Genomic DNA, 13,684 nt, shown 5'->3' with positions numbered 1-13,684 from the left:
TTTTTTTTTGTTTTTTTTTAAGTTTTAGGCATATTATGAAAAAAAAAGCACATTAGAATTAGTCTGAATTACGATACCTCGGTGTCGTGGAAATTGCAAAATGTTTTTCGGGAATAAAATTAAAAATTGTAGAAAGATCTAGATCTAGATATAGGTTTTTACTTCACGACGTCTATTTTGATATCAGTTTTTTAGTGAAATTTATTTAAATTTGTAAAAGACATTTTTTATTTAGCCGCCGAAATATATTTTATTTTTATTTTAGCGTTTTTCTGTCGTGGCGAATCAATATTCGCTCTATGCACGCACACGTTGTAAAACTAGACATTAAAACATGAGTACACTGCGATCGAATAGCAAAGTTTTTAAATTTAAGTTTAGCCTACTTTTGACTTTAAGACGACCTTCGCGCTAGTCTTTTTCTTCGCAATAATGTCGAGGGCATAATTCTAAAAATAATCGAGTCCTTACTAATATGATGTTTATTTTTAGAGAAAAAAAAAGGCACAATTATTGGAACGCATGAGAAATAACGAATTAATATTTCTTTAAGGCTATAGTCAAAAGAAAGTAGAACCTTATAAATCTGTAAACTATGAATCGAGCGACGGCTGTTGTGTAAACGGGAGCCATTTTACTTTTTTTTTAGGATGGCCTACTTTTATTATATATGTTATATCATTTATTATTTGGTAAGCAGCTGAATAGCTGACTAGACGTTTGCGTTATGGATTTGCATATGTTTTGAGATGGGGTACGAGTACGTCGTAGAATATTTTTTTTAAGAACCAAGTGTGTTTTTCAAACGTAAAATAAAAAATTGTGTATTAGTTGTGGATTTCATCTATTTCATTAAAGTACTGATCACAAACTTAAGTTTTTAAAAGATATTTTGCTTTTAGATCTAGCGTATTTTGAAAATGATGTAGAACAAGATCTATTTGACAACCGTGTCCGCAAAAGAAGGTCACCATGGTATTGCAATACCAGATTCTTAGGTTTTATTTAGGGGTCATCCAAGATTTTAGAAAAATATCGATGTTTTAAAAAAAATTGAACTGCAATTTGGAGGCGGGGGGTTGTAGGCTGAGGCGTGACGTCATTTTAGGGGGGGGGGGTCTGGATTTTTGTGACGACGTGTGACGGAGGGGAAGGGGGGGGGAGGTAAAAATCGTCAAAAAAAAGCGTGACGTCATTTATGGATGACCCCCTAACACTGTTATCACTACACACTGAACTTAACAGAACATAATTGAATTTAAATGTTTATGAGGGCCCACAATGTTTTGTTAATTTAGCTTTTGTCACTAGGCCTACTTTTCTCTGTGCTTGTCTTTGAATTTTTCGACCGCACTTTTCCACGCAGGTCGTTAAAATAAACCAGTCAAAACAGGTTAGAGTATGCAGTTTTTTACTATTTTATGGAAGCCTAACATTAGGGCTACATAGACAACAAATCTAGATTCTACATCGAACTTGAATAATTACTTAGATAAATTGAGCACAGTTGCCACAAGAGTTTCTTTCAAGCATCCCCCACCCCCAAATCCCCGGATGAAATTTTTTTAAAATATATTGAAATAGAAAATATGTACTAAACTACCCCCCCCCCCCCCAACACACACTAAATTGGTAAGTCGTGGAAATCTTTAGCAAAGGAAAATAAATAAATACTTTAAGGGGTGATAAATCTTTTGGGAGAAGAACTAACAAACAACAGCATAATTTTAGAAATTGTACCTAGAGAGTAGATCTAGATCTAGATCTAGAACCTAATCTTCAAACATAAAAAAATATTTAAAACATAGGCCTATTTAGTTTTGTTTTTTAAAAGATAACCTAATGTAGATCTAGATCTAGCTCTTCGTTTTCACAAACGAGATTGTGTTTAGTCAGCGATACAAGGCAGCAGAAGAGGGTGGGGGTAGCGCTCTCACTATCAGACTCAGAGAGACTCCGTCCGTAGAACTGTTTACTGACTGTAAGTACTTTAGTAGTAGTTTAGTTAGACTGTAGTAAAGTGTAGTAGTAGGAGAAATTTTATATTATTATAATTATTGTTTTGAGTTTATTTTTTATTTAACATTTTTAACTCATAATCATATCATACTCAAAGCCCACCGGTTGGTTGAGGCCACTCCTGGGGGGGGGGGGGGGGGGGGAAATTGACGACTGAATGACCTTGCCTTAATTTAAAATAGCTGGGTAATGGTCTCAAAGGAAGTGGCTATTCTGACCCGGGTCCTAATAACTTAAAGTTATTAGTTCGTGTACTTAAATATTACCAGTGGCGTTGCTGGATCTGGTGTCACCCAGTGTGGCACTTCAAGGTATCACCCCCCCCCCCCCTCCCTTACACACACCAAAGGAATAAAGTATAAGATATAAATATGGACAATAGTTCCAGTCATCCCTTTGAATCCTGGTCAGAACCTCCACCATGCTGGATGTAGTGTTGTTTTCTTTATAGTTAGCAGGTTTAAGTTATGGTGTCTTCCCCCCCCCCCCCCCCTTGTATAATTGTCAATTGATACTTAAATTATTCATTAACTGAACTGGCAAAAAGCATTTTTCTTTTTTATATTTGCAATTTTTGTATTGGTGTCTGTCCTCCCTCCCCCTTAAGTTGTGTCACCTGGTTTGGTCCTCACCCCATGCCTCGGATCAGTACTATTTCTAGTCAGTAGGCTGTTAAATTTTCTACATACAATCTTATTCTTACATGAGTGGTAAGGGTGAGCAAACTAGTGAATCATGCATTATCACTCCAATATGTGTCCTTTGCAGTTCAAAATGTTTATTAAATCTTTAATTGTCTTTTAATTTGTATTCATTTTGTTCAACCTTAGGTCTTAGTGATCTTGGATCTCTACTGATTAGTCTATAAACCTGATTTTTAACTACAAAATCAGGTTTAAAAAACTTGTATTTAATTTTGTATTTAAACATTGTAACAGTTTTAATAGGCCTACTTAAAAGGTCTTACATGTGGCATCCAAAAAATATCTTACTGTTAAATCTATTTTTAACACAGGAAACCTCATTTTTTGCTGCAATCCAGATGCTCAACAAATTTCCATAATGTTTACTATAAAACATATAAGAGTACGTCATGCCACAGTTATTACAGTGACTATGCTGCAATGTCAGTTTAGTTGTTTAACAAAACCCTACAATAAAAGGTTCTTAAAGTTGTCATTTGGTCTACTAAAAGATGGTCAGATTATTTCTCCTTTCACACGAAATGGTAATAATTCAAGTGGAAATTCATTTTCTAAACTACATGGCAGTGCTAATTTTGAATCATCAAAATTAATTTCTACACCTTCAAAAGTTGGCTCTCCAAGTGAACAGTTAACTTCAGGGTCACGTATACTAACCCCTGAGCTACCAGGGTTAATAAACAATTCCCCAATACAGCCCAATCCCAAATCTCTTAGCCAAGATGGGCGTAGAGAAGTGTCATCAACAGCAAGTGAAACAGATAATCCTAAAGAGAAAGTGCAAACACATACTCTTAGAACAATTCTGGATTCTAGTGCTGGTAATCCCCATGGTATGTACAAACGCTTTCTTATAATTGTAATATAATTTATATTATTATATAATTTTAAAATATCTTGATTTTATCCTATAAACTTTGTTTTCTCTCATATAAGATATATAATTATTTTTATTATTTGCTACTAAACAGATGACATTTCATTACTTTCATCAAGACGTGTTGACCCTTCCACTGTTCGACAAGTTTACTATTTTGACACTCTAGCATTTGCCAAACGGCTGGAATCAAAGGGTTTGTGACTATCCAAAATAAATAATTATCAAATGAGATCTAATTAAAATGATGCTTGTCTAATTAAAGAAGTAACTTTCTCATCTTAGATATTTCAAATGTAAATCACTATATGTTACTGGATGCCTCATTTGATTTAATGTAACTGTAAAATCAATACTTAGGTTTTACAAGAGAACAAGCTGAAGGATGTGCAGAATGCTTAGTAGAGATAATTAGTACAACACTAGATCACCAAGGTAGACATATGGTATCTAAACCACAACAGGTATGTTTGTTATTAAAAAGACTAGTGTAACCATTTTCTAGTTTTTATTTGTTAAATGGAAGTATTGCTTTCCAGAACAATTAAAGCAGTAGAATATAATATTTACTCATAGTGAGAAGCTAAAACTAATTTTAATTAATTTGTGATTATCATTGATTTTACGAAAATCTCATCATAGGAAATTGCAGTTCAGCAACTCATGTCTGAAATTGTATCCGTTAAAAAAGACATGACACTTTTACAGAAAAGTGAATTCTCATCACTGAAAACCGAAACTGAGGTATAATTAATCTCTAAGATTATAAGATAATTACAATGTAAAAATTCTGTTTCAAAGTGAGTTAATAGCTAAAGCAAGAAAATTATGTATGGATATTCTTTGAAATTCTTAGTTGCTGCCAAAATTTTGTTTAATTTGATGGGTATGAAAATTTTAATTTGATGTTTATGAAAATATTTTTGTTCATTCAAACAGAAAATGAGCATTGAGCTGTCTCAAGTGCAAGGTCACATAAAGGATGAAATTGTCAAATTAAAAGGACAATTTAGTCTTGATATCAACTTAGAAAGGGGTAGAGCAATTGAAGCTGTAAGTAGAATTTTTTTACTAACAGTTAACAGATACGTTTTCAATATTAATACATTTGTTCTGCAATTTCAAGAAGTGCTTACTGGTACTAAGACGTCCATAGAGATTGCATTTTCATTCTTTCACTACTTATAATATATTAATAGAGGATGTTTTTTTAGCATGCAGAAAATGAAAAAAAACTTCAACAGCTGCACAACAAAATAGAGACAGAAATTGCTAATCTTAAGACAATTTATGAGGTGTATCGCAATGATGTTTTCAAATATGCCGGAGGTAAGTTTTGCGCATTATAATTTTTTAAAGTAATTCTTTCCGCCATTCATGCATAAGTAGATATTACAGTATCCACAGCTGTGTTAACCTTGAATTAATCCTCATTGGCATGACACAATTGACTTCTGTTTTTTAGATGACACTAGTTCTAATTTTGAGATTCAAATATGTATAAGTATAAGATTTAAAGTTCAAATGCACTAGTCTTTGTCTGTTAGACAGTCATTTTTAACAGACTACCATTTTGCGGGACTTAATATTTATGTGTCTCTGACCATTAGTCTGGCCTTAGTAAGCATTGTGACCCCAGATTTTTTCTAGGCCTATGTGAACTTACTGTAATCTCACTGTGTAGTCTAGGGTAGATGTAACATTACTTTTCAAGTGATCCGGATTAAAAAATTTGCGTTAGTGAAGAAAGCTAAAAGTCAGCAATTTCACCCACAACCTCAAATGTGCTATAAGCCAACTACAAACAATAAATGATTTTTTAGTAGAATAACACATTTATGAAATTTTGCAATATGAACCTGAAAACTTCCATGATATTGCTTTTACATCATCACAAATGGGAGGAGGATAACATTTGTGAAAACAGTAGAAAATAGGGGTTAAGATTTTTTAAAACATGGGAAGGTTAGCATAATATTTGCTACTCAGTATAGGAAGTGCTAAAATATGTGTTATAAAAGCAGCATACCACAGTGTACATTTCTACCACTATTTATTGCTCAGGCCTACCAAAAAGTTTTCCAAGATATTTCCTCACTTTTCTACTATGCATTATCTACATAGTACAAAGTATGACTACTATCAGCTCAACTCACTACACTATAAGCATGGTATTAACATAAGCAGTATTTTTTAATAGTGGGGTGGCAGATCATTGAAATGTAACACAATACATAATGATTATGTGGTAGACGTGGGTCTAAAATTTTAAACCGTTTTTGTTGTTTGTTCATCAGTTTATATTAACTTTTGTTTATTAAAGATTGTTACTAAGATAATAAGTCAACTAATGGACTGTATATTGAGCCTAATATGAATCAAATGTCTTGTCTTCATCTTTTCCCTTTTGTGCTTAAGACACGTGGGGCCACCACAGAAGAGCTCTTTCCTCTGGCAATTTTCTTGGCACTCTAATTAAAATGTCTCGGGATAACATTAAGTTTATTATAAAAATTTTAAAGTTTTGTTCAGGAATTGTTTGCAGTCAAGTAATAGTAAAAAGTGTACTTTTATTAAAGTTTAAAATGTCATTATGCCCTAACATTGTTAGGGTTTTCAAAAACAATCAGGATTTATAAAAACTATTGAAATCTTTATCATGTCCTATTCTTGCTAGTTGGGATGATGGTTTAATTATCACTGGCTTTATTCACTTTTCTAAGGCTTTGTATTCTATTTTGTGTTTAATTAGGCACAGTGATAGCAGTAGGAGGTCTTATTCTTGGAGTCTTGAGGTTGTGGCACTAAACACCAAACTGTGGGTTCCCATCAGAGCAAGTATAGTATAAACAGACCAAGTCAGAGTTCACTCAGGAGCTCTACAGAACAAGTTTAGTTAGGTCCCATGTCAAGCTTTTTGTGTCATTGAGATTTTAAAACATTTATCTTCACTTTCATTTTGTGGCACTTTATATAGACTTAATGTAAGTAAATGTAATTCTTTAATCACATAATTTAAAGATACATTTTATTGCTGCTTATTTTTATAGTAAATGAAATAAATATGATGTAATTTTAAAATAGCACCCAGTAATTGATATTGCCAATCTTATTATTAAAATAAATAATCTATTTAATCATACTTTCATTTACAATTTTGCTACAATTTTTTGAAAATGTCAAATATTGACGTTCTTTGATAGGAATTTTTTTATATGGAGAAACAAAAATTTGGTAATTGGTATGGTAACATCAAGATAAGTGTAAATATATCAAACTGCTTTTACTGTGTAAAAGAAAACAAGCTTTTGTTTATTCACAATTTTGAAGCAAAATAAATAATCTGTTGAAGAATGTCTTGCGTGCTGCATATATTTGAAACATGCTATAAATAAGGAAAGTTTTTTAATTGTATGTGTTCTATTTTGAAAACACAAGTATCATATGAGCATGCATGTGTAGACCATGTAAAAGCTTAATCATGTGTCTGAGAAAATAGTTGACTGTATTCTTTTATGCACATTCCTAACCTACACAGTTTAAGCCTTTGAAGTTCATATTGTTTGAACCAGTCTTGTACTACCACCCCCACATTTTAAAATTAAAGAGGCACCAATATTAAAATCCTTTTATGGAGCACTTGCATGGAACCAACAGTCCAAGTATTTAAATATTATGAAGTGCTATTTTTAGGGGTCATCCAAGAACCAATTCATAATATGTATGATTTGGCATCCACAAAACATTGTAATTTTCTGGACCCTTCTTCTCCATGTGGAAATCCACAAGTCATTGATGTAGTGATTTCTTTTTCTTGGCAATCAGTTAATTTTGACATTTGGTATATTTTAAATATTAAGTTACTAAGACAATTGTGGCCTTGGCCTACAAAATGAAACAGCAAGATTATTTTGTTGTTATTTAACTTTAAATAATCTCTTAATTTAATACCATACATATATAGCAGTCAACAACTGTAGTAGAACGAAAAAGTACTAAGGAAAAGAACAAATTACATTCGGTATGCAAGATTTTTATTTTTTGTAAAATTTGTACATGAGAAAAATCAAACTGGTACAAGTAGTATAATTTAAAATAATTATTTCTTAAATACTAAGTAAAGACTATAAACTATGGCTAAAAAGAAAGATTTAAAATAAAATTTATAAATTGACCTAATAAGAGCCAACACAGAGTAATAGAATCAGTATTTAATTCAGTATCAACTTCTTGCCAAAAGATTTTAAATGCCACTAAAAATATTTCTACATGCAAAATTAAAATGTGTATGGATTATTTAAAATGACCTTTCGGTATGAGCACAGATAAATAACTACTTAAGGCTGGCGATGATTCAAGCAAATTTCATCGAATGTCCTTTACAGCTAAATACAATAAATATACAAGCACTGATTTCAGTACTACCCACAGTCCTAACAATTCCCCACAGAAACATCAAGACAATTTATGAAGCTCCTCTGTTGATTGAGTCACATTTCTGACATCTTTGTTGTACTTTTCTATTAGTACCTATTAAAAAATGTAAAGTCAGAAACAATGAGAATTTTCAAAAAACAAAGTATTAGTTGAAGTAAAGGAAATAGAAAAATCAGCCACTAGAAGATACTGTGACACCTCAATTCTGTCAAATAATCTATTTTGTCTACCCCTCTAATTATAAATAGAAATGGTAAATTATGTAGTTACAAGTAAATAGTGTTCTCTTTTTATATGAACAATAATAAATTTTAAAAGTAATCGTAGTTTTCGAAATTCATTTTAAAAAAAAAGATTCCCAACACTGTGTTTACACTTGCAACTTTTAGAATTATATATGGTCCATGGGAAAATGTTTTCATATAAATTATAACTAAATACATTTTTACATGTTTAATTCCCTAGACATGTATAGGATAGTTGCAAGTGTTAACATAAGGTGGTTACATTCTCCTACCCTATAAGTATTCATAATGTGTATCCGTTTATCCCTCTTTACACACAAAAAAAAAGAATAATTAGGGATCCAGTCAAGTTTATGGGGCAGGAAGTGCATGAAAAGATGCTACAGGCTACTTAAATAAAATGACAAGAAACTTAGGATGAAGTATTAAACTAGGACTGCCATATAATTATACTGATTATAATAAATATTCTAAAAATATTTCTTTCAACCTACTGAATATGGGCTATTAGAGATTTTTTCATAAGGAAGAGGCTGATGTCTGAATGAATCACAAGGATCCAAACTTATTAAAAATATGAGGGATAAGCGGCTTACAAGTTTAAAACTGATTACAAATCTTTAGGCTGGCAAGTGATCTGTTAACTTCTTGATAAAAAGAAAATATTTCACATCTTCTGTAAGGAATTTTTATTAATTTACCAGACCTTGAATAAGAAACAGCCAAAATAGTTGAACACTGAAGAACCAATTATAACTAATACATCAAGATGAAATATGAAAAGTAGTCATGAGTATAATAGATGCTTTTTGCTGTTGGTCTCATTGAGGCAAAAGACTGAATAAAATTTGTTGATAAATATTTGCAAATTTAATTCCTTTCTTTGTAATTTCTGCAAGGCAAGTTTTCTCTTTCTTTACTGGCAACTGTAGCTTGCTTTAAAAGTTAAATTTAATAGGTGTCCAATAAAGGCACATTGTCCTAAAAATACCTTTTCTCTTGAAAACAATTTCATCAAACAGAATACAATCAAGAATAAAGTCAATTGGTGTGAATAATCGTGTTCTCCTTTAAACAAGTGGCAAAGAATGCTTAAACCTAGTTGTTTCACAGCAAATTTTAAGTATTTATTTTGAAATTCTGGCTGCATACTTCTGAAAGTAATTGGAGTTACCAGTACATGGCTTCAAGTTTAACAACATAACTGCTTCCCCAAACACTGTATATCAAAAATTTAGAAATTATACTTATAATATACATAAATTACAAACCTTTTTATATAAAACTTGATCTTTCCATAAGTCAGCCGCATTTGTATTAAGTGGACTATCAATATTTGGTTCTAAAAACAGAAAATTTAATTTATTTACAACAAGCTTTGCATGTGAACTATTGGACTTAGACAATGTAATTATACACACCACCAAGTAAGCTTTGTATGGACAGCAAGACAGTCCTGACATCGTATAGGGCAGACCACTTTTCCTTCAAAATATCAAGGCAAATATTCCCATGTGTGTCGACATTAGGGTGATAGCATGGAGTATCAAATTTGACTTTAACCGCTTCAATAGGATATTGTGAAGGGAATGTTAGGGAGAGTTTATAGGAAAGTCCTTCATAAACCTGGAAATACAGAATTCATTATCATTGTGTGTGTATATATATATATATATATATATATATATATATATATATGGCTAAATATGTGAGTATAGGCCTGTATAAATATAGGGCCTACTTAAATAAAATAAATACACTGTAGGCAAAAAGTGTTTTAAAAACCTACCGTGCCTTTACCCCCTTCAATTGTTCCAATCCATTTAAACATGTTATCACCATCTGGAAAAGCTGATATACCAGGACTACCTGAAATCTAATGCTCAACCAATTAAAAATACAGCAAGCAAAGGCTACTTCGTAGGCAAACACTCAAGTATACAGAACTAATAATTACTATATTCTACAAATTGCTTTATTTTATCTAAAAGCCCACTAGCAGTTTAATGCTAAGATAGGGGTATTGTTGGGTGACCAAAATTTGAAAAGCGCCATTATAATGACTTAAAAGGAACCAACACTAAAAGTAAAACCCAATATACTCACCATTAAAGTTCTTAGCTCTTTCTGTAATCTGAAAATTAAAACAAATGTATGGTTAGACTGCAAACACATTTGAGAAAGGTGTATTTGCCTAGGATTTATTTTTTACTAGCATATGGCAAAGCAAAGCCAGTAGCGGTTCTAGATGATAATCAGTGAAACAACTATAAAAATAATCTTTAAACTATTCCAGTGAAATGGAAAAATTGGCAGTATGTGAGATGTGGGGGGGGGGGGGCCTATAATGAAATTCTTATTCATCAACAATGCCATGACAGGTTTACCAGCTGTTGTAAAAGTTATGTGGTGAGTGCAAAATTTTACTGCACCAGAATTTCTTTTCTATCCTCAGACATAATTACGTAGTGTCTGCTTTCTATAGGCTTATCATTTTACTTTGAAATATGTTACAGCTTTGGAGTTATTTGAGTTAACATTTGATTATTTACTACGCATTTGAGGGCAGTTTGAACCCTCGGGCAGATGAGGCTCGTAAGCTGGGGACAGCCACTCTTCTAGGAGAGACAACTCCAAAATCAAACAACTACTGCCTTGTGGTTTGTTCTAAGTTAGAACTTCTTGGTTGAACAAAGGCTATGGAAGCAAATGCAAAAAGAAAAGCAGGTTGAAATCGGAGTCAATGGCCTCAATGGCGCATCCAGTTGACACTTATCCTTAATTGTGATGGAGGCGTGGTCGAGTCGGCAAAAGCTCATGGTTGATAAATTCGAAAAAGTCTCGAGTTCAACCCTCTGGTAGATAAGGCCAAGGCTCAATCCCTTCCAACACTAAAAATTAAGAAGGAAGAAGACTAGTCTAGACGCTGTGCTTGGTACTAGCTTTTTTTTTTTTTAAGATTTAGATCTAGATCTATAAATAAATAGTCTACAAGAAATCAAGATCTTATAATAATTATTAATAGGCCTATAGTATAGTCTAGCACTAGCTACAGTAGCTAGATCTAGATCTAGATCTAGACTTTTTAATAATCGTCTTCGCTTTGACGGCTTTGTTTAGGCCAAATTTTAAATTGTGTCAGTTTCCAATGTTTTTTATGCGCACAGAATGCAATATGCTACACAAATACCTTTTAGTAACATTGCTAGACGAAGATTTAGATTCAACAGCCAATTCAGCCATACTATTTATTGTCAGATACGTAAATCGGGATTTAAATCTTAATAATATTCTAAATCAAGATTAAAAAAGTAAGTTTTGAATGAAAACAGATTGCACTGCAAGGCTTAGGCCTATTCTTTAAGCCAATTATTTGAGACTTCCGTTTATTTTTAGCCAATAGAATTGACAGTCTGTGTTGGTTATTCCTACATTATGGCCCAAAGTATATTAAAAATTTCGAAATTTAAATAATTTATTTTTTTCTAGATTTCTAAATAAGAATAGTTTAATATTTGTAGTGATTTGATAGAAAAGATTATAGAAATAAGTACATGAAAACGACTATAATAAATGCAGAAATTGTTGAGTTTCATGATAAAGAGTTAAGCTAAAGATCAAGATTTGTTATAGTCTTGATGTCTTTTGAAGACATTGGACGAAGCTAAAGCGGAGGAGTGGTGGGTTGCCCATAATTAATTTACTTTTTTTAAAGGCATATTTAGCAACTATTGCAAAGATGTTCAGGTGACTAATTGCACTTCCATAAAATAGAGATAAAATTAGTTCAAAGGTTTAATTTGAATTTTATCTGGCGAAATTAACCCCTTTTAAAACATTGTGGGCTGGGACCCATTGTACCGGACTGTACTAACAAAATCACGGAATAACGGAATCAACTGATCAATCTTTTAGCGTGAAGTGATACTGTTTCAAGGGGGGGGGGGTGAAATCATCTAGATGGGCGGTAGATTTAGAAAAAAAAAAACAGCGTCGGGTAAATAGGTGGATTCTTGATTTAAAAAAATTTATAAGTGACAACTTATTAAAAAGCAACCAATCATTTCCCTCCAGAGACAAAAAAATATAATGTTACGTAGCCTACTCTATCGATGAAAACCTATTGTCATTCAATCTCAAAGTTAAAAAAAATACTGGTGTTACTTATACACAGAATACATTATTTCCTCGATCGGTTAAATACGTAATCGATTTCAGCGTCACACATAAGTTCAAAAGTTACCCCAGTGAATAGCTTTATAAACTCTCTAACAACATATAAATCTAGTGCTAGAATTCACAAAGATGATCGTAGACGGGGGACATCTACATTACAACTAGCATTTCATTAGACAGTCTTGCAAGCTGAATTTCTTTCAGACATCTCTTCGGGGAAGGGAGGGAGGGGCTTAGGGAACTATTGCCGTCATACCATGCCATAATAGAATATATAATTTGCATTAGTTCATGATATTTAAAGATATAATGATTAAAATCCGACTGAAAATATTGAATCGCGATGGTTGTAAATCAAGCATCCAATCAAGTCAAATTTGATGTCAGATAGCATTGTCATCAGGTCTTGACCCACATTCCAAGTTTAATTCAGAGAAATCGGTCCGTTAGAAGTGGTCGAAATTTCGCTCGCTAGTTTCGATCATTGACGGACAACAGACGAAAGACATAGGGGGACGGTGGAAGCATGTTAAATAAAAGCTTGCAATAAAAAAAATACGCACAAACATATGCATAACAACAACTTTTCTGACATTCAAACCGCATTTTATATTCGACTATACGCATAAAATAAATAAAAATGATTTTTTTTTATCCCATCGCACATTGTAGCGATCGATTATCTATGAATTATTCGTTTAGCGCGGGTTACATTTTTTAAACGAACGCTGTGCTAATGACATTCACCAAGTAAATGCTCGGCAGTTTAAAAACTAGAAATCGACAAAGCTGTGTTTGAGGGTAGCCAATGAAAGACAAACAAAGAGAAGATGAAAGAGCGAAGACAAAACCGATGTTTAATCATCGACACGGCAACGTTTTTTCAAATGAGAAACACGATAACAAGGGAGCGATTTTTTCGATTGCTTTTTTAAAAAGTCTCCCACTCCCCCCCTCCCCCTCCCTCCCCCTCCCTCCCCCTCCCTGGCGCGTGAGTACACAGCAAAAAAGACGCCATCTGCTGGTGGTCGGTTGACTGGGTTGATTAATGGCGAGTGGAGAACAACAAAAGGGAAATGGAGTTTTTGTGTGGCAGCGATGACGCTGTACAGTGGCACACAGCAGCGGGTCGTTAGACGTTACATGTCATCTTGACAAACTAGCAATTTATGGGCAGCGTACAGATCTCCATAACAGATTAGAAATTTATGTACAGCTAACAGGTC

At 32.9% G+C, this 13,684-nt stretch overlaps 2 protein-coding genes across 4 annotated transcripts; one reads left to right on the top strand and one right to left on the bottom strand.

Moving 5' to 3' along the window:
* The first annotated feature begins 1,688 nt into the window (after positions 1 to 1,688).
* Positions 1,689 to 7,115, top strand: LOC131941096 (mitochondrial calcium uniporter regulator 1). Its single transcript, XM_059300093.1, has 8 exons — positions 1,689 to 1,981; positions 3,035 to 3,556; positions 3,695 to 3,796; positions 3,961 to 4,064; positions 4,243 to 4,344; positions 4,540 to 4,653; positions 4,815 to 4,929; positions 6,353 to 7,115. The coding sequence occupies exons 2-8, from the start codon at positions 3,082 to 3,084 to the stop codon at positions 6,406 to 6,408; spliced, it is 1,068 nt and encodes a 355-aa protein (XP_059156076.1). The 5' UTR covers positions 1,689 to 1,981; positions 3,035 to 3,081; the 3' UTR covers positions 6,409 to 7,115.
* Positions 7,116 to 7,617: 502 nt separating this feature from the next.
* On the bottom strand, positions 7,618 to 13,200 carry LOC131941097 (ubiquitin-conjugating enzyme E2 C). 3 transcript variants are annotated; one of them, XM_059300095.1, is made up of 6 exons: positions 13,115 to 13,200; positions 10,389 to 10,417; positions 10,072 to 10,158; positions 9,704 to 9,908; positions 9,554 to 9,624; positions 7,618 to 8,130 (listed from the first exon to the last, which is right to left on the bottom strand). In XM_059300095.1, exons 1-6 carry the CDS (start codon positions 13,116 to 13,118, stop codon positions 8,056 to 8,058), a joined length of 471 nt encoding a protein of 156 aa, XP_059156078.1. In that variant the 5' UTR covers positions 13,119 to 13,200; the 3' UTR covers positions 7,618 to 8,055. The 3 variants fall into 3 exon arrangements, with proteins under 3 accessions (XP_059156078.1, XP_059156079.1, XP_059156077.1); XM_059300096.1 differs by having other exon boundaries at positions 10,072 to 10,151; positions 13,115 to 13,146; XM_059300094.1 differs by lacking the exon at positions 13,115 to 13,200 and adding an exon at positions 11,473 to 11,656 and having other exon boundaries at positions 10,389 to 10,416.
* Positions 13,201 to 13,684: the final 484 nt, after the last annotated feature.

This window comes from Physella acuta, unplaced genomic scaffold, assembly GCF_028476545.2.
Source record: "Physella acuta isolate Inbredline_101_S28 unplaced genomic scaffold, ASM2847654v3 ptg000345l, whole genome shotgun sequence".
Lineage (NCBI taxonomy): Eukaryota > Metazoa > Mollusca > Gastropoda > Physidae > Physella > Physella acuta.
The sequence above is the reverse complement of the archived record's forward strand: the minus strand, read 5'-3'. Positions and strand labels throughout refer to the sequence as shown.

Bases quoted from the DNA above. Each gene is read 5' to 3' on its own strand.
- LOC131941097 (XM_059300094.1), bottom strand. From the start codon at position 11,525: ATGGCTGAATTGGCTGTTGAATCTAAATCTTCGTCTAGCAATGTTACT. The intron at 10,417-11,472 runs GTATTTGTGTAG...TTTAATTTTCAG, and splicing joins TCTAGCAATGTTACTAAAAG to ATTACAGAAAGAGCTAAGAA. The intron at 8,131-9,553 runs GTTTGTAATTTA...ATTTTTTAATAG, and splicing joins ATCAAGTTTTATATAAAAAG to GTACTAATAGAAAAGTACAA.
- LOC131941096 (XM_059300093.1), top strand. From the start codon at position 3,082: ATGTTTACTATAAAACATATAAGAGTACGTCATGCCACAGTTATTACA. The intron at 3,557-3,694 runs GTATGTACAAAC...GCTACTAAACAG, and splicing joins TAGTGCTGGTAATCCCCATG to ATGACATTTCATTACTTTCA. The intron at 4,065-4,242 runs GTATGTTTGTTA...ATCTCATCATAG, and splicing joins TGGTATCTAAACCACAACAG to GAAATTGCAGTTCAGCAACT.